The sequence below is a fragment of the Podarcis erhardii genome (assembly GCF_964252035.2).
Source record: "Podarcis erhardii genome assembly, chromosome: 4".
NCBI classification, from domain to species: domain Eukaryota; kingdom Metazoa; phylum Chordata; class Lepidosauria; order Squamata; family Lacertidae; genus Podarcis; species Podarcis erhardii.
Window position 1 is genome coordinate 77,246,375 of NC_138508.1, and position 20,267 is coordinate 77,266,641.

A 20,267-nucleotide genomic window follows, 5' to 3' on the forward strand; every position below is an offset into this window, starting at 1 on the left:
CTTCAGTGCAGTTTTCCACAATCCAGAGGTCAATGTGTGCTCAGACATGTCAACAGACATCCCCACTTGCTCATTACGGGGGAATCCTGTACAGGCAGTAGAGACCCTGTGCTATTTAACAATTCCTGGAGTTGGAATATTGTGATAGTTGGGGAAATAGTTAAGAAAGAAGGTTTGAAACATGTGGATAGGGGCTACTGATCAAATTCAACTGCCAAGAGGCAGCTTATGCCATGGCCAAAATTATCCTTGGCCAGAAACTGGTCAGTAAAAAAACTGAGTTAAGGAAAAATCCGTAAAGAGAATTCAAAGTTACAGTATTTATTGCAATTGAAAACATAGCATAAATAGTAGTGCAATATGGGATTGATATATAATTAATATAATATAGCATAGCATAATAAAATAAAATAAAATGATTAATATCATATCATATAATATCAATTGAATAATGAGGAGAAGTCAGTCCACTTCAACCCTTCTTTTTGTATGGAATGCTTAATTATTCCTCAGGATGACTAGTAATATAGGCTTCTGCCCATCAATTACTACACCCAGACTCCTCCATGTGAAGCATTATTAAATTACGTGTATCCACTGAGCATGCAGAGGAGCAGGTTTGAAGAGGGGTGCTTTCTCCTCCTCCCCCTCCTCCTCCTCATCTAAGTGGTCATATATTAGGAACCACAGCCTGTAGAATTGTTCCATTTTTAATAACAAATTAGGCCACCGATGGAAACAAAGATATGCAATGTTTATCCAGATGGAATTCAGATGCAAGAGTTTGGACATACTAAACAGTCCTTAGTCGAGTTCTTAACAATGTCATGCCATACACAGCAGAGTTGGAGGAAGCCTTAGTTGTCCAATTCACAGGGGAAGATGCAATCACAAGGGAAATGCAGTCAGAAAAATGGAGAAGGGAATTTGTCAAAGGTAATTTTAATAACTGATAGTTTGACATACTGGTGAGAGGGACAGTTACAGTAAATGATGTATTATTATTATTATTATTATTATTAATAATAATAATAATAAATATTTAAATTTGTGCATGGATTATGGATAGATCCCATCATGATCTGTCCACTGGTATCAATGGAAAAAAGGAGGATGAGGCCGAAGAAAGGAAAGGAAATCCACACACAACTAAAAAGCAACAGCATTATGTGGAATATGGCTCCTGTTTAGAACCATCCTCTGTTCAAAGGTATCCCTTCTGTTAACTGACAATGCTATTTTGAATTACTAGATCAGAGAGCGGCTTGCGAGAATTCATGGAGTTTATGCGTGAGATGTGGAGTCTGTGTGGTCGAGTTGTGTTGAATGCATTTGATCTCTCTCATTTCCCACTCGTTTGTGATGTGGGAGGTAAGTACCATAAATTCTCACGTGTCTTCCTATGCTGGTACTCTGAAATGATAAGGCTGCTGTTGTAGAACATCCCATTTTGTCCTGAGCTGTAGCCACTGTATATTTTGGTGGCGTAGGGTAGGGAGAAGGGCAGTAGATGACTTGAGTTTGTGAATTGTGAATTTTATTATTTCAGTCACAGACCGGTTCCAGCTCACATACAACATCAAGGAAGTCATAAACATGATAGGGATACATTTGAATTTGCAATCAGGTATAACAGAGACAATACAAATATAGCAACAGTTAAAAAATATATAAATTAAAACTTAGCCACTAAAATATAACCTAAAATTATCATTGAAGGCCTTAATCATTATGATAGCACAGCTTGTTCCCTAAGTTTTATAGCAATCACACAGACCCTTAACGTGATCTCAGGATTCTTGTCCTCTACCAGGGATTTTAGACATTGAAGTTTGGATTCATTTGGAGATTTTTGCATAGCAGGGGTAATAAATACCGAGCTTGAGTTCAAATTACCAAAGTCTCAATTAGGTCCACTGAAAAGACTTGTGTTGGCCTTAGTTCTGGCCGCTCCTGCCTGGCACACTCTCATATTCCTCTGGTCTGTATTCTCATTGCTCCTGCTAAACAGGATAGAATTGCAGCACAAGGTTTTGCTTGGTATTGTGCAAGTACAATATTGTTCTGATAACCCATGACCCAAGCTCTGAACTATCAGATCTCAGAACTGCAGAAGCACAGTGGCGTAGCATGGGTTGTCAGCACCCGGGGAAGGCAAGTAATTTGCGCCACCTAACCCGTGGGGGCAGAGAGCTGCGAGTGCGAGCGCCCCCCCCCCAGATGTTGCGCCCGGTGCGGCCACCCCCCCTGCACCCCCACGCTACGCCACTGCAGAAGCGGCACATACTTACCACTGAATGAAATGACTGAACAGCCACCTATCTGGTGTGCTATCTTAGAGATATGCGCAGAATATTTTGGAAAAAGCTTTGATATGCACAACATGTTCATTTTTTCCCCTTTGGTTCTCCCCTTAAGGATGTAGTGGTGCCCTAGCAAAGGAATGTATTTCATTGTATCCAAATTCTACAGTGACCATTTTAGACCTACTTGAAGTTGTGGAAACAGGAAAGAAGCATTTTGTCTCCTCAGAGGAACACAGAATTACTTTTCACAAAGGTAAAATGATGTTTTATCCCACATATATTAGATCATTTTCTTCCACTAACAAACAAGACAGCCATGCACTAAACAGGGGTCGAGAATCAGTGACCCTTCAATTATGGTTGGACTACAATTTCCATCATCTCCGACCATGCTGTCTGGGGTTGATGGGAGCACATACATAGAACTATAAAATTCACTCCCACAGGAGGCAGTGAAGGCCACCAAATTGGGTGGTTTCTTTTTTAAAAAAATAATTTTTATTAAATTTTCCATTTAACAATCCAATCATATCACATTAATTAATCTGAATTATACCAATACATATCATAAAATCATAAAATCCAAATATTTTGCTGAATTTTTTAAATTATTTGTTGGGGGTACCCATGCTTCGAGCTCAGTAAGGGTCCAATCATCTCATATTTCTGCTGCTTTGATGTTCACAGGTCCCATCTTCCAATCTTCTTGTTGTTATCGTTTTTCTTCTTAATAACCTCTGAGTTGTTTCCACAAGCGAGTTGAAGCAAACATTATTATCTTCCTGTGTGGATTTTCACGCTGATCCAAAAGTCCTATTCGGGCGGCAGGCACCATTTTGACAGTTCTGATGAAATAAAGTCTAAGCATCTGCTCATTAATTTTCCCAGACCAGTTGCTCCATAAATCAGCCTTTCCAGGGGAGTTCTTGCCAGATCAGACATAGAATTCAAACGTGATAACAGAACAGAACAGGAGGCAGTGAAGGCCACCAAATTGGGTGGTTTCTAAAGGGAATTAGGCAAATTCCTGGAGATAAGTCCATCAACGGTTACTAGCTGTCATGGTGTATGCACTGCCTCCATGATCAGGGACAGTATCCTGAATAGTAGCTACTTGAAACCGCAGGAGGAGGAAAGGAGAGTGAGCTCTTCTTATGCTAAGTTTTCCTTCTTCACAGTAGAAGCACCAGGAGACAGCAGTGCTCATTGTATAGCTACAAATTGGAGAAAGATAAAATCATGTATTCTCTCTGTAAGAATAATAATTATTTCACCAGATTGCTACTTGTTTTATTTCAGGTGATTTTTTAAAAGATCCAATTCCAGAAGCTGACCTGTATATTTTGGCTAGGATCCTGCACTGCTTTACAGATGAGAATTGTGTGCAACTGCTAACCAGACTGAACAAAGCCTGCAAGCCTGGTAGGTGCATGGTGTCAAAGGTGTTTCCTGTGGGAACTGATTCTCATTCCAAGCCGCGTGGATTTCCCCATGGCCCCTTCCCCTTATGTCTGTGTCCCACTCTGGCTCAGCTGCGTTCCTTTATTTCTTGAGCTTCTGATCCCAGGACACCTGGGAAAAGTAACATGCTGCTTTGCAATATGTAATGATACATCTTCTATGTCCTTTTCTGAAACAGGTGGTGGAGTTCTAGTAGTGGAAATAGTTCTCAACGAAGACAGAACGGGGCCAGTGGAAGCTCAAATATTCGGTTTGGTAATGCTGCTTTGTACTCAAGGAAAAGAACGGACCCCGTCAGAGTACAATGCGCTCCTCAGTGCTGCTGGCTTTAAGCAGATTCAGCAAAAGAAAACAGGCCACTTTGACGCCATTTTAGGAAGAAAATAACATTGACCAAGAACATTCTGTGAGCGTCGTGACTGAACGGATATATTTCAGCCTGATTCTTTGCAGCCATAACTGAACATGCTTAATCACTTTTTTTTTTTTTTTTTTGCAAATCCTCACCATGTGGAAATATCTCCTTCACCCCCCTGTTTATCATTATGCTTGAATACTAAGAGAAGCTAGAATAATAATACTAATTGTTACATGTTAACCACCATTGTAATAGTAGTAGTTATTACCTTCATTTGCCTGCTTGCCTTTTTTTTTCTTTTTGAGCACATGAGCCAAACCAGGAAAAAGAAAGAGGTTGTATCCCATATTGCATCAGGATTTTTGTGGTAATCAGAACTTGTTGGAAACAATTTCAAAATAAATATAGACAATATGCAAGCTATGATCAGCTATCCTGTGTAGCTTGAGAGATGCCAACCCTATTAAGAGGAGCCTTTCTCAAACTTTCCACACAGGTCACTCCTGACTAACTCTTTATCTTGAGTCCTCAGATGTTGTTGAACTATAACGCCCATCATCGCTGACCACTGGTTATGCTAGCTAGGGATGAGAGGAGTTGTAGTCCAACCACATCTGGGAATTCAAGCTGTCCTGAGAGAGTAGCTCCATTTAGTTCCCCCTCTTGCTGAACTCTCCATTCCATCGTTATAAGAACTTCAGCAACCAGCTCTGGGAACCTCTTTGGCCAAAGAGGAGGGTAAAACAGCTTTAAACATATAAATGTCAGGGAAAGGCAGGAACCCCCAGAGTGGGTTGGAGTGGGGGGGGGAAGCAATGAGAGCTACTAATCCATATTTCAAAATAAATATAGATAATATGCAAGCTATGATCAGCTAGCCTGCGTGGCTTGAGAGATGCCAACCCTGTTAAGAGGAGCATTTCTCAAACTTTCCACACAGGTCACTCCTGACTAACTCTTTATCTTGAGTCCTCAGATGTTGTTGAACTATAACGCACAACATAATAATAATATAATAATAAAAATTTATTCCCCGGCCACTCTGGGTGTCTTCCAATAGAGTGTTAAAAACAATGCAGCATTAAATATAAAAAATCTTCCCTAAACAGGGCTGCCTTCAGGTGTCTTTTAAAGATAGGATAGCTGCTTATTTCCTTCACATCTGAAGGGAGGGTATTCCACAGGGTGGGCGCCACTACCAAAAAGGCCCTCTGTCTGGTTCCCTGTAACCTCACTTCTCGCAATGAGAGAACCGCCAGAAGGCCCTCGGCGCTAGATCTCAGTGTCCGGGCTGAACGATGGGGTTGGAGAGGCTCCTTCAGGTATACAGGACCGAGGCCATTTAGGGCTTTAAAGGTCAGCACCAACACTTTGAATTGTGCTCGGAAACGTACTGGGAGCCACTGCAGATATCTCAGGACCGGTGTTATATGGTTCCGGCGGCCACTCCCAAAAACCAGTCTAGCTGCCGCATTCTGGATTAATTGCAGTTTCCGGGTCACCTTCAAAGGTAGCCCTTTGAATATGGAATAGAGCACGTTGCAGTAGTCCAAGCAGGAGATAACCAGAGCATGCACCACTCTGGCGAGACAGTCTGCGGGGAGGTAGGGTCTTAGCCTGCGTACCAAGTAGACTGGTGGGCAGCCGCCCTGGACACAGAATTAACCTGAGCCTCCATGGACACCTGTGAGTCCAAAATGAATCCCAGGCTGCACACCTGGTCCTTCAGGGGCACAGTTACCCCATTCAGGACCAGGGAATCCCCCACACCCGCCCGCCCCCTGTCCCCCCAAAACAGTACTTTTGTCTTGTCAGGATTCAACCTCAATCTGTTAGCCGCCATCCATCCTCCAACCACCTCCAGGCACTCACACAGGACCTTCACTGGTTCTGATTTAAAAGAGAGGTAGAGCTGGGTGTCATCTGCATACTGATGAACACCCAGCCCATACCGCCTGATGATCTCACCCAGCGGCTTCATATAGATATTAAAAAGGATGGGGGAGAGGACGGAACCCTGAGGCACCCCACAAGTGAGAGCCCAGGGGTCTGAACACTCATCCCCCAACACCACTTTCTGGTCACGGCCCAGGAGAAAGGAGTGGAACTACCATATAATAGTTCACCCAGCTCCCAGCCCCTCTAGATGATCCAGAAGGTTGTTATGGTCAATGGTGTCAAAGGCCACTGAGAGATCCAGCAGAACTAGGAAACAGCTCTCACCTTTGTCCCTAGCCCGCCGGAGATCATCAACCAGCATGACCAAGGCAGTTTCAGTCCCATGGTGAGGCCTGAATCCCGATTGGAAGGGATCCAAATGGTCCGCATCCTCCAGGCGTGCTTGGAGTTGTTCAGCAACCACCCGCTCAGTCACCTTGCCCAAGAATGGTAGATTCATCGCTGACTACAACCCATGCTGGCTAGGGATGATGGGAGTTGTAGTCCAACCACATCTGGGAATTCAAGCTGTCCTGAGAGAGTAGCTCCATTTAGTTCCCCCTCTTGCTGAACTCTCCATTTCATCGTTATAAGAACTTCAGAATTTTAAAAACGGGGGCCAGGGTTGGTTTGTTTTCCTCTTCCCTCCCTGCAAATTTTTGCATCTTGAATTTTTGACTGTAAACCTGCAGGCCCTCTTATGCAACCAGCTCTGGGAACCTCTTTGGCCAAAGAGGAGGGTGAAACAGCTTTAAACATATAAATGTCAGGGAAAGGCAGGATCCCCCAGACCTTTGTGGCCCAGGACCCAGTGTACGCAAAGAATTTTGGGGCAGGCCTGGCATGGGTACCCCCCACAGTCACCAGGGTGACTGGTCTCGTGTTGTACAAGGTGCTAACGAGGGGGGGGGAGGCAACGCTGGCGCCGCCACTGCAACCAGCTACACCAACGATTCCCAGGAGAAAACCTGGAGAAGGGTGGGACGAAGGGGTCCCAAGGGGACAGCTGGGTGGTGAGGCCAGTAGAGCAGGAAGGGTGGGCAGGGGAAGCAGAATCAGTAAGTACAGAGGGGACGCCTGAGGCCGAAAGGACACGGGAACCAGAGCCACGACTGAATGGGCTGGTAGCGCCAAACCAAACAGCCCTGTCACAGCCAGCGGCCTCAGAACACAAGCCAGAACCAGAACCCCTGACCAAGGAACACCCCAGGCTGCAATGTGTGGCTGGCGTACCTTGAAGACTATGAATGAATGCTAACCTTCCAGGCAGGACTGGAACTTAGAGGGGAGGGATGTTATGTACTGAGCTGAATCCTAGAACAATAGGATCCAGAATGCAGCAGTCTGATTGGTCCACAGGAGCCACCCAATCCAGCTCCGGGTGTAACTGAATTAGCGACCTGGGGTCACTTCATCCAGACTCCTGGATGAAGTGAAGCAGCAACCTGATTGGCCTGCTGGAGCCAATAAATAATGTATACATAGCTAGAGGTTTTGGGGAAAGTTTCATTCATTGCTACTATGAGTTGAATAAAGAGCAAGAAAATAATACTTGACTATATATTTCACTTACCTAAAGCTTTCCGAACTTTTCATGAGGGTGACATGCTTTTTAGACATTTATCATTTCACAACACAGTAATTCAGCTTTACTAGCAAACCAGAGGTTAAACTAACCCCTTTCCAGCCCCAGGAGGGGCGCCAGGAGCATTTGTGCAATACGCCTACACATTGCAGCCAACACACTAATGTGTTGCGACACACAGTTTGGAAAGCTCTGCAATAGCCACTGCATGATGCTTAGTGGGGCACCCAGCTCTACACACATCTGCAGTGGTTGCTACAGAGCCAAGTTCAAGAGTTTCCTTTTTTGTGTGTATGGACATTTAAAACCCTAAACAACTTGCGTTCAGGATACCAGCAGATCACCTCCTACAGTAAAGGCCAAGCTAATCTTTAAGATCTTCCAAGACGGCTCTGCATGCTCCCAGTAGATAGTCACTTAGTGAAAACATGGAAGCAGAACTTTTCAGTGATGGTGCCCACCCTGGCAATGTCCTGCAGAAGTAATGTGTGGTGTGGAGAAAGTAATGACATTTAAATGCCTTTTTGAAATATAGGTTCATTCAACCTTTGGAGGGATCCTAACTCTAAAATTTCTAATTTTGTCCATTTCGTACACTGATCAGTTTTATTTGTAATACACACTTGTATTCTGTTTTTATCTTGTTTTAGAAAATCTGTATTGAACACTATGGTGTTTTTATGTAAACCACTTAGAGATTTTATATGATTTTTTTAAAAAACAAAACAGTTGCTTCTAACACATTTGTTTGCAAGAGAGCACCAAAGTAATCTGAAAAGTTGGATTATACATCAGATACACATCATGAGGTATTTATTACCTGTCGTATGAAGTATTTATTACCTTGCAAGGGCGAGATAAATTACCATGAACCAGGCACATAATGAGCACTGGTGATGACAGAGATTGTTGTTATTGCACAACACAAATACTATACTTTGATAAAGCATCTTGACCCACAGTCCATCCAGGTGGGTGCCTCCTAACATCAAGGAAATGGAAGAGACTATAAAGCCAGCTGACAGAAGGGGGGGGGGCGCTAGCATTCCACTTCCCACTGACAAACCTATAAAAAGGGGAGTGAAACTGCACAACAAATCTGTTTTTGCTGCTTCTCCACAGGTAAGTGGTCCCTTACTCTTCACCCCTGCCTCAAACCTTTCAGTTCTGGATTCTCTGATTCTTAATAACTCTATCATGTTGTTTCCCTTCTCCGGGAAACTCCTGATTGTACATTTCCTTTCTCTAGGAATCACCTTTTTTTGCCATTCGTATTTGTTGACTTGGGCACAGAAACGGCTCCTACTATTTGACTTTCATGTCTTGCTTCTTTGTTAAGCTGCGACCATTTCCTAATGTGTTTCTGTATTTTAAGAATTTCCAAATGGCCTCATTTCAGCAAAGAGTGTTTTCCACAAACCCCCTCTCTCTCTTCTGATGAACTTTCTCCAATAACTTGTTAATTTTGCATTTCCAGACACCAGCTGATTTTCTCTCACTTGTCAGGTTCTGATATCACATTTTCCTCAGATCGGCAAAGTCAATAATTTCCAGGTACTTCCTTCCTCCTGCACTTGTGAGAAAGAAATCCTTTTTCCACCTATGCCTTTACTTAGGAGATGGGGACTTCCCCATAAACATCTCTTGCTTCAGTCATTTACAAAGTCCATTAAGTTTGATTTTGACCTAGACATTTATCATTTCAGTGTCATTTTCAGTGAATTCTGAATAAAAGGACCACAACTTCTCATCAGAGGAAAACTGTGAGATATCTGACAGAGAAGTAAAGAACAATGAGTGCTACAGAAGAAGCTGAAACTTTGAAAATGTTATTTCGGAATCAGTATGCATTTCTAATACCAAAGGTAAAAGTATTGTCTGCAAAATTTAATACTTGCAAGGACTTTGAAACTTTCAACTTGTAAATGGATACAGCAGGTGGGATACAGCAATAATTCAAAATTAACTTGCTTAAAATACCTGTATCCTACTTTTATTTCTACAATTCAAATGGACTTGAACTGTATTATAATCTTTTTGTGTTTCAGAAGCATCTTGTTCCTTTTAGAACATATGTAACTATAGACCATTTTTAACTATTTCCTTGTGTGCTCCCTCACTCTTTTTGCATCCAGATTATGTTTACTGCCTCTGATCTTGGTGTATTTGATCTGCTGATGGAGTCCAAGGAACCGCTGACTTCAGTGACTATTGCCGAACGTCTGGGTACCAGTCCCTTTGGGATGGAGAGACTACTGGACACCTGTGTTGGCTACAAGTTCCTGCAAGTGGAAAGGAAGGAGAAACAAAGTATTTATTCTTTATTAGGAAATTTAACCAACAGTATAAAGTCAAAATACCATTTAACACCCCCCCCCCAGTAAATAACTTTAAACCATCAAGCCAGCAACTGAACAGAATAGCATCCAAATAAGCCTAGGGAAACATCTGAGGTTTTAAGGAGACATTTGAAGCACATGGAAGTTCCCATATCTCTCTTTGGGGAGCATTCCAGAGGGCCGGTGCTATAAACAGAAAGGGCTTTCTTTCCAATACATATGCAGGTGACACTCTCCTTTCATGATTGTAAAGGGTGAGATGGAGAGGCGGTCTGTTAGATGTGCTGGTACCTAGTTGTTTACAAATGTCAGTGAGAAAGCTCAGTAGCAAATAGGCAGCTAGTGCAGGTCACTAAGCACCAGTGTATCTCAGGACATTCAGAGTCTGTCCTCCTGACTTAGATGTTACAATGGAACAAAGTTGCCTGTTGTTCATAGATTTCTAATACAGTGGGCCCTCTAGTTACGTACCGCTCTGGATATGTAACTTTCGGGTTACGAACACTGCAAACCCGGAAGTGTATACTTCTGGGTTTTGCCTACATCCATGTGCAGAAGCGCTCAATCGCACTGTGCATGTGTGCAGAAGTGGTGCTTCTGCCTACAGACTTTTCGGGTTGCGGATGGACCCCCCGAACGAATTTAATTCCTATCTGGAGGGTCCACCGTACTTTGCTCCACATCTCAAAATGGCGGCTCCTAGTGCCTGCTTATAGCATTTTCAAGCATGTGGCAGCTTTGCACCCTGAAGTTCAACTGCCAGCAGGTGGAGGCCTAGTCTTTCCATACCTTTCTCTGGAAGAGAAGCTGGAGCATTGCAGCCTCGTCGATTCACATTTCACAATGCGAGCAGCATGCCGTGGAATCATAGAAATGTGTCTTTTGCCTCATTATCCTTGTTTCAAGCATTTTGTCCCAGCAGAATCAGAGAAGGAAAGGGGCTTTGCACAGAAGTGTGAAAACGTTAATCTTTTGTCCCCTTCATTTTAAGCGCTTTATGGAAATACCAACCTTGCCAATCTCTACCTTGGCAAAAGAAGCCCAAAGACTCAGTATTATTCCTTGAAGTTGAATGCTGAATTTGTCTATATGAGAGCACAGCACCTGGCTGATTCCGTGAGGTGAGGAGAAGGATAGCACTGAAGTGGGGAACTTAATGTCACAGTATTGTAGGGTTGCCACCTGCACAGGATTTTCCCGTATTTCAATGTAAAATGTAAAATGCTATGTCCTGCATTGAAAAAGTTTTGTCCTGGGTAGCCAAGCACAGAAAGATTTACAAATGAAACTGCAAGTTTGTGTGTGTGTGACAAATTTGAGAGGGGATATCCTATTAGACTGCAATAGATGGTACTGGATTGCTTTGAAGTCACTTCAGCACCAGATGAATAAAAATAATCGCTCCCAACTGTCATAACTACTGTGGCTGAGCCATTTGAAAATTAGCACATATTCACAATATAACCCTTATAGCAAGTACTGTCTAAGGACACCCATTTATTTTTCAAAATAATAATAATAATAATAATAATTTATTATTTATACCCCGCCCATCTGGCTGAGTTTCCCCAGCCACTCTGGGCGGCTCCCAATCAGTATTAAAAACAATACAGCATTACATATTAAAAACATCCCTGAACAGGGCTGCCTTAAGATGTCTTCTGAACGTCAGGTAATTCTTTATCTCTTTGACATCTGATGGGAGGGCGTTCCACAGGGCGGGCGCCACTACCGAGAAGGCCCTCTGTCTGGTTCCCTGTAGCCTCACTTCTCGCAATGAGGGAACCGCCAGAAGGCCCTCGGCGCTGGATCTCAGTGTCCGGGCTGAATGATGGGGGTGGAGACGCTCCTTCAGGTATACAGGACCGAGGCCGTTTAGGGCTTTAAAGGTCAGCACCAACACTTTGAATCGTGCTCGGAAACGTACTGGGAGCCAATGCAGATCTCTCAGAACCGGTGTTATGTGGTCCCGGCGGCCACTCCCAGTCACCAGTCTAGCTGCCGCATTCTGGATTAATTGCAGTTTCCGGGTCACCTTCAAAGGTAGCCCCACGTAGAGCGCATTGCAGTAGTCCAAGCGTGAGATAACTAGAGCATGCACCACTCTGGCGAGACAGTCCGCGGGGAGGTAGGGTCTTAGCCTGCGTACCAGGTGGAGCTGGTAGACAGCTGCCCTGGACACAGAGTTAATCTGCGCCTCCATGGACAGCTGTGAGTCCAAAATGACTCCCAGGCTGCACACCTGGTCCTTCAGGGGCACCGTTACCCCATTCAGGACCAGGGAATCCTCCACACCTGCCCGCCTCCTGTCCCCCAAAAACAGTACTTCTGTCTTGTCAGGATTCAACCTCAATCTGTTAGCCGCCATCCAACCTCCAACCGCCTCCAGGCACTCACACAGGACCTTCACCGCCTTCACTGGTTCTGATTTAAAGGAGAGGTAGAGCTGGGTGTCATCTGCATACTGATGAACACCCAGTCCAAACCCCCTGATGATCTCTCCCAGCGGCTTCATATAGATATTAAAAAGCATGGGGGAGAGGACAGAACCCTGAGGCACCCCACAAGTGAGAGCCCAGGGGTCTGAACACTCACCCCCCACCACCACCTTCTGGACACGGCCCAGGAGGAAGGAGCGGAACCACTGTATAACAGTGCCCCCAGCTCCCAGCCCCTCTAGACGGTCCAGAAGGATGTTATGGTCGATGGTGTCAAAGGCCGCTGAGAGATCCAGCAGAACTAGGAAACAGCTCTCACCTTTGTCCCTAGCCCGCCGGAGATCATCAACCAGCGCGACCAAGGCAGTTTCAGTCCCATGGTGAGGCCTGAATCCCGATTGGAAGGGATCCAAATGGTCCGTTTCCTCCAGGCGTGCTTGGAGTTGTTCAGCAACCACCCGCTCAATCACCTTGCCCAAGAATGGCAGATTTGAGACTGGGCGATAGTTGGCCAAATTGGCCGGGTCTAAAGATGTTTTTTTAAGAAGCGGTTTAATGACCGCCTCTTTCAGCGGGTCTGGGAAGGCTCCCTCACAGAGGGAAGCATTCACCACCCCGCAGATCCCATCGCCCAGCCCTTCCCGGCTCGCTTTTATCAGCCAGGATGGGCAAGGATCAAAGAGACAGGTGGTCGGTTTCACTCGTCCAAGCAGCCTGTCCACATCCTCGGAGGTAACAGATTGGAATTGATCCCATGTAACAGGACCAGACAGAACTCTAGCACTCTCCCGCCCTGGCCCTGCTCCCACGGTGGAGTCTACCTCCTTCTGAATCTGAGCGATTTTATCTGCAAAAAACTTTGCAAAAGCATTGCAGGAGATCTTGGGGTCCCTACCAGGCCCCGGTGGTACAGGTGGTTCTGATAGATTGCGAACCACCTGAAAAAGTCTCCTGCTGCTGTTTTCTGCAGATGCAATGGAGGCGGTGAAGAAGGCCCTCTTCGCCGTCGCCATTGCCACTTGGTAGGCTCGACGTTGAGCTCTAACCCGTGTCCGGTCTGATTCAGAATGAGTTTTCCGCCACCGGCGCTCTAGCCGTCTCAACGATTGTTTCATCACCCTCAGCTCCGGGGAAAACCACGGGGCTGTCCGGGCTCCATGCAATCGGAGAGGGCGCTTCGGAGCCAGACAGTCAATAGCCCTGGTTAACTCCGCATTCCAGCGGGCCACCAGGGAATCAGCTGAAAGGCCATCAACTTGGGATAAAGCATCCCCTACCACTCTCTGGAAGCCAATTGGATCCATTAAGTGGCGGGGGCGGACCATCCGAATCGGTCCCACCTCCCTGCGGAGGGGAAGGGTTGTGGAGAAGTCCAGTTGCACCAGGAAGTGATCTGACCATGGCACTTCTTTTGTTTCGCTTTTAGTTAATGTCAGATCACCAGCATCCGTAGAGGTAAACACCAAGTCTAAGGCATGTCCGTGGCTATGAGTTGGGCCAGACTTATTCAGGGACAGCCCCATGGAGGCCATGCTTTCCACGAAGTCCCGAGCGGCCCCTTGTAAGGTCGTGTCGGCATGGATGTTAAAATCCCCCAGGACAACCAAGCTAGGTGTCTCCAGGAGCATATCCGCCACGACCTGAAGCAGCTCGGGCAGGGAATCCTTGGTGCAGCGGGGAGGTCGGTACACCAATAGGAATCCTGTACTGCCCCTATTGCCCAACTTCCAGAACATGCACTCAGAAAACTGGGTCTTCCCAATAGGACGCCTGGTGCAGGCTAATGACTTCCTAAAAATCACTGCAACCCCCCCTCCCCGCCCACATGACCTGGGTTGCTGTGCGTAAGAGAAACCTGGTGGGCAAGCAGCGGCAAGGACAGGCCCATCTGCTTTATCCAACCAAGTCTCTGTTACACATGCCAGATCAAATCCTCCATCCATGATCAAGTCATGGATGGCAGTGGTCTTATGAATCATTGACCTGGCATTGCACAGCAACACTTTCAGGTCATGTGGGTATCCCTTGCTGATTCTAGTATCCATCCGGTCAGGACCAGACCCGGAGGCAGGAATAGTCCTCAGACAACGACTAAACCTGCCTCCTCTGTAATGACATGGTCTGGTCTTAGCGTAACTCCTCCTCCTACCCGTGATCACTGAGATCGGTTGTCCCAGTGCATTCCCCCCTGTGGAACATGCCCCAGCCATTTTGTGGGCTGGGGCCCACTCCCCGGCAGCCCTGACCCCTCCCCCTAAGAACAAAATAACAACTTATACAAACAAACAAAACCAATAAAACAATACAAACAAAAAATGTAAAAATTACAAGAACATCAAAATATCAAAAATGTTTATTTATTGCTAAAACACTTCTTAGGTTTTAGATATACACTTTTCATAATGAAAGAGAAAGAGAGTGCTACAACACCATTAGGTTTTGATGTGATTTTCAACAAAATGATTAAAAACAAGACCACTACCATAACAGCTGCTGCAATAAACCATGTTGCTAAAATGGCTGTGAATTTAAAGTTGGATATTTGGTAGTATGGCATTATGCTTTATGTGTTGTATTATGATATTTTAGCACTACGGTTATACTTTGGTTCTTGAACACCTTGGTACTCATACATTTTGGCTCCCGAATGCCAGGAACCCAGAAGTGATTGTTCCGGTTTTTGAACGTTCTTTGGTACACAAATATCCAATGCGGCTTCCTGCAGCCAATCAGAAGCCACTCCTTGGTTTCTGAACGTTTTCAGAAGTCAAACAGCCTTTTGGAACAAATTATGTTTGAGAAGCAAGGTACGAATGTATAGCAAAATACAAAACACTAGCAGCATTAAAGAATTTATCTTATAATACCGTGCTATGCCTCACTTTTGTTTACAAACGTTTTTACTGATAAGTCAAGGATTGATAAGAAGGGTAATAAAATGATAAAACTCACATACGTTACAAATAAACAAACCTGTGATTGTTAGATGCAGCTTTGACAATTTTATGAGTAGTAAACTTGATTTAGTTGTTTTGTTGAAGAGTTTTAAATTTAATTCTGTAGTCATGATGCTTATTATTTCTTAAACTGAAACAAATATTCTATTTCAGGGAAGGAGAGGCTCAGACATATAGATTAAGTGACAGTTCTACAAAAAAATTCTACGAGGCTATGTACAGGTACAGAAAATTTGTATTTTTCTAGATCTAGCCTTGTTTGCGTCCAGTATTTTCAAATGTTGAAGCAGAATTGCTTCCAGTCATAGCAAATAGCCTTTTCTGAATCAGGTGAAAGGAACAGCTAAAATAAATGATGTATTATTCATACTAATAGTACTTGCTACTAGTAGTACTACGACTACTACGACTACTACTACTAGTAGTAGTATTTAAATTTGAGTATGGATTATGGCTACAACCCATCATGATCGCTAAAATGGGAAACAGAAGGATGAAGCCGAAGAAAGGAAAGGAAATCCACACACAACTAAAATGCAACAGCATTATGTGGAATATGGCTCCTGTCTAGAACCATCCTCTGTTCAAAGATATTTCCTCTGTTAACTGATAATGCAATTCTGAATTACTAGATCAGAGAGCGGCTTGCGAGAATTCATGGAGTATATGCATGAGATGTGGAGTCTCTGTGGTCGAGATGTGTTGAATGCATTTGATCTCTCTAATTTCCCACTAGTTTGTGATGTGGGAGGTAAGTACCATAAATTCTCACATGTCTTCCTATGCTGGCAGTCCGAAATCATAAGGCTGCTGTTGTAGAACAGGAAACATCCTTCAATGACCCAAGCTCTGAACTATCAAATCCTCAGAACTGCAAAAGTTGTAAATTGAATGAAGGACTGAGCAGCCACCTATATGGTGTACTATCTTAGAGTTTTGCACATGAAGTTTTGGGGAAAACTTTGATATGCACAACATGTTCATTTTTTCCTTTGGTTCTCCCCTTAAGGATGTAGCGGTGCCCTAGCAAAGGAATATATTTCATTGTATCCAAATTCTACAGTGACCATTTTAGACCTACCTGAAGTAGTGGAAACAGGAAAGAAGCATTTTGTCTCCTCAGAGGAACACAGAATTACTTTTCATGAAGGTAAAATGTTATTTTATCCTACAAAGGTTACATCATTTTCTTCCACTAACAAACAAGACAGTCATGCACTAAACAGGGATTGAGAATCAGCGACCCTTTAGTTATGGCTGAACTACAACTCCCATCATTCCTGACCATGCTGACTGGGGCTGATGGGAGCACATACATAGTTGAACTATAGAACTCACTCCCACAGGAGGCAGTGAAGTTTGGATGGTTTCTAAAGGGAATTAGGCTAATTCCTGGAGATAAGTCTATCAATGGCTACTAGCCGTGATGGTTATGATCTGCCTCCAGTCTCTGTAAGAATAATAATTATTTCAGCATGGAATTCTACTCAATATTGATCCAGCATATAGTTCTCAGAGTAAAAACTTTGCAGGTATAGTTCTCAGAGTAAAAACTTTGCAGGATTTCAAAAAATAGACCAGAGGCGATTGTATTTCATCCAACAGAGCTTTACTGCTACTGAAGGCAAATAAGCATAAAGATGACAAATCCAATACATTCAGGATTGGCCCTGTCCATAAGAAATCCAGTTGCAGCAGACTTAACTTAAATTTACAATATAATTAGTCTAAACCTTGATATTATAGCATACTATGTACAGAACACCACACCATAAGGAAAAGAGATAGAAAGTGTAGTGAAACTCAGGCTCCTTCTAACCATACTTTTATACTCAGCGTGACCTTGACAGAAAGATATAAGAGAACCAGTATAAACCAGCTGGACTCTTCTTCTCTGAAGGAATAACCCAAACATCATGAACCTTCTAACTGTTTCTTTCACACAGAGAAGCTTCCAGAACCCTCTTGAATTAGTTAGAATAGGAAAGAACTCTACACATCAGATCAATACTTTCTACACTAAGAAATACAAAATTAAAACTCTCCTTGTTTTATTTCAGGTGATTTTTTTAAAGATCCAATTCCGGAAGCTGACCTGTATATTTTGGCTAGGATCCTGCACAGCTTTACAGATGAGAATTGTGTGCAACTGCTAACCAGACTGAACAAATCCTGCAAGCCTGGTAGGTGCATGGTGTCAAAGGTGTTTCCTGTGGGAACTGATTCTCATTCCAAGCCGTGTGGATTTCCCCATGGCCCCTTCCCCTTATGTCTGTGTCCCACTCTGGCTCAGCTGCGTTCCTTTATTTTTTGAGCTTCTGATGCCAGGACACCTGGGAAAAGTAACATGCTGCTTTGTAATATATAACGGTGCATCTTCCATGTCCTATTCTAAAACAGGTGGTGGAGTTCTAGTAGTGGAAATAGTTCTCAACGAAGACAGAACGGGGCCACTGGAAGCTCATATATATGGTTTGGTTATGCTGCTTTGTACTCAAGGAAAAGAACGGACCCCGTCAGAGTACAATGCGCTTCTCAGTGCCGCCGGCTTCAAGGAGATTCAGCAAAAGAAAACAGGTCTCTTTGACGCCATTTTAGGAAGAAAATAACATTGACCAAGAACATTCTGTGAGCGTCGTGACTGAATGGATATATTTCAGCCTGATTCTTTGCAGCCATAACTGAACATGCTTAATCGCTATACTTTTTTCGCAAATCCTCACCTTGTGGAAATATCTCCTTCATCCCCGTGCTTCTCATTATGGTTGAATACTAAGAGAAGTTAGAATAATAATAATAATAATAATAATAATAATAATAATAATAATAATAATAATTGTTACATGTTAAGCACCATTGTAATAGTAGTAATCGTTACCTTTATTTGACTGCTTGCCTTTTATTGGAGTGGGGGGGAGCACATGAGCCAAACCAGGAAAATGAAAGAGGTTGTATCCCATATTGCATCAGGATTTTTGTGGTAATCAGAACTTGTTGGAAACAATGAGAGCTACTAATCCATATTTCAAAATAAATATAGATAATATGCAAGCTATGATCAGCTAGCCTGTGTGGCTTGAGAGATGCCAACCCTGTTAAGAGGAGCATTTCTCAAACTTTCCACACTACCGAAAAGGCCCTCTATCTGATTCCCTGTAACCTCACTTCTCACAATGAGAGAACCGCCAGAAGGCCCTTGGCGCTGGATCTCAGTGTCCGGGCTGAACGACGGGGTTGGAGACGCTCCTTCAGGTATACAGGACCGAGGCCATTTAGGGCTTTAAAGGTCAGCACCAACACTTTGAATTGTGCTTGGAAACGTACTGGGAGCCACTGCAGATATCTCAGGACCGGTGTTATATGGTTCCGGCGGCCACTCCCAAAAACCAGTCTAGCTGCCGCATTCTGGATTAATTGCAGTTTCCGGGTCACCTTCAAAGGTAGCCCTTTGAATATGGAATAGAGCACGTTGCAGTAGTCCAAGCGGGAGATAACCAGAGCATGCACCACTCTGGCGAGACAGTCTGCGGGTAGGTAGGGTCTTAGCCTGCGTACCAGGTAGACAGGTGGGCAGCCGCCCTGGACACAGAATTAACCTGAGCCTCCATGGACACCTGTGAGTCCAAAATGAATCCCAGGCTGCACACCTGGTCCTTCAGGGGCACAGTTACCCCATTCAGGACCAGGGAATCCCCCACACCCGCCCGCCCCCTGTCCCCCCAAAACAGTACTTTTGTCTTGTCAGGATTCAACCTCAATCTGTTAGCCGCCATCCATCCTCCAACCGCCTCCAGGCACTCACACAGGACCTTCACTGGTTCTGATTTAAAAGAGAGGTAGAGCTGGGTGTCATCTGCATACTGATGAACACCCAGCCCATACCGCCTGATGATCTCACCCAGCGGCTTCATATAGATATTAAAAAGGATGGGGGAGAGGACGGAACCCTGAGGCACCCCACAAGTGAGAGCCCAGGGGTCTGAACACTCATCCCCCAACACCACTTTCTGGTCACGGCCCAGGAGAAAGGAGTGGAACCACCATATAACAGTTCACCCAGCTCCCAGCCCCTCTAGATGATCCAGAAGGTTGTTATGGTCGATGGTGTCAAAGGCTGCTGAGAGATCCAGCAGAACTAGGAAACAGCTCTCACCTTTGTCCCTAGCCCGCCGGAGATCATCAACCAGCATGACCAAGGCAGTTTCAGTCCCATGGTGAGGCCTGAATCCCGATTGGAAGGGATCCAAATGGTCCGCATCCTCCAGGCGTGCTTGGAGTTGTTCAGCAACCACCCGCTCAATCACCTTGCCCAAGAATGGTAGATTCATCGCTGACTACAACCCATGCTGGCTAGGGATGATGGGAGTTGTAGTCCAACCACATCTGGGAATTCAAGCTGTCCTGAGAGAGTAGCTCCACTGAGTCCCCCCTCTTGCTGAACTCTCCATTCCATCGTTATAAGAACTTCAGAATTTTAAAAACGGGGGCCAGGGTTGGTTTGTTTTCCTCTTCCCTCCCTGCAAATTTTTGCATCTTGAATTTTTGACTGTAAACCTGCAGGCCCTCTTATGCAACCTGCTCTGGGAACCTCTTTGGCCAAAGAGGAGGGTGAAACAGCTTTAAACATATAAATAGGGTATTGCCATCGGAATGGGGGAGGGAGGCAGGGGGATACAGAGAGCCTCCAGCGCTTCTGAGAAGCAGCTCCTCCTCTGGCAGTGGAGAAAGCCACACCTCCAGTGGAGCCGAGGGGGAAGGGGGTAGCCGGGTGAAGGGAAGGTTCAAAGATGCTATGGAGAGCCCAAGCGCCTCACCTAGCCCAGCCGGCCAGGAGGCACCCACGCCACTTCCATCGCCCTGCTTGTGCGTAAGGAGGGGAGGCGGA

General features: G+C 44.7%; 2 protein-coding genes across 2 annotated transcripts in view; both read left to right on the forward strand.

Annotated features, from left to right (window-relative positions):
* LOC309340676 (acetylserotonin O-methyltransferase-like) overlaps window positions 1-18,243 on the forward strand; it is a 34,151-nt gene extending 15,908 nt beyond the window's left edge. Inside the window, exons 11-15 of the mRNA XM_081859557.1 lie at window positions 15,536-15,604; window positions 16,015-16,133; window positions 16,392-16,532; window positions 17,443-17,565; window positions 17,783-18,243. Coding sequence (XP_081715683.1) covers window positions 15,536-15,604; window positions 16,015-16,133; window positions 16,392-16,532; window positions 17,443-17,565; window positions 17,783-17,991 — 661 coding nt within the window. The 3' untranslated portion in view covers window positions 17,992-18,243. The remainder of the gene's footprint in view (window positions 1-15,535; window positions 15,605-16,014; window positions 16,134-16,391; window positions 16,533-17,442; window positions 17,566-17,782) is intronic.
* On the forward strand, window positions 629-4,398 carry LOC309339846 (acetylserotonin O-methyltransferase-like). Its single transcript, XM_081858363.1, has 5 exons — window positions 629-936; window positions 1,253-1,371; window positions 2,419-2,559; window positions 3,606-3,728; window positions 3,946-4,398. The coding sequence occupies exons 1-5, from the start codon at window positions 914-916 to the stop codon at window positions 4,152-4,154; spliced, it is 615 nt and encodes a 204-aa protein (XP_081714489.1). The 5' UTR covers window positions 629-913; the 3' UTR covers window positions 4,155-4,398.
* Window positions 18,244-20,267: the final 2,024 nt, after the last annotated feature.

What these genes read in the sequence shown, in the direction of transcription:
- LOC309339846 (XM_081858363.1), top strand. Translation starts at nt 914, where the DNA reads ATGGAGAAGGGAATTTGTCAAAG. An exon ending in ACTCGTTTGTGATGTGGGAG is followed by an intron (nt 1,372 to 2,418) that starts GTAAGTACCATA and finishes TCTCCCCTTAAG; the next exon opens with GATGTAGTGGTGCCCTAGCA. An exon ending in GAACAAAGCCTGCAAGCCTG is followed by an intron (nt 3,729 to 3,945) that starts GTAGGTGCATGG and finishes TTTCTGAAACAG; the next exon opens with GTGGTGGAGTTCTAGTAGTG.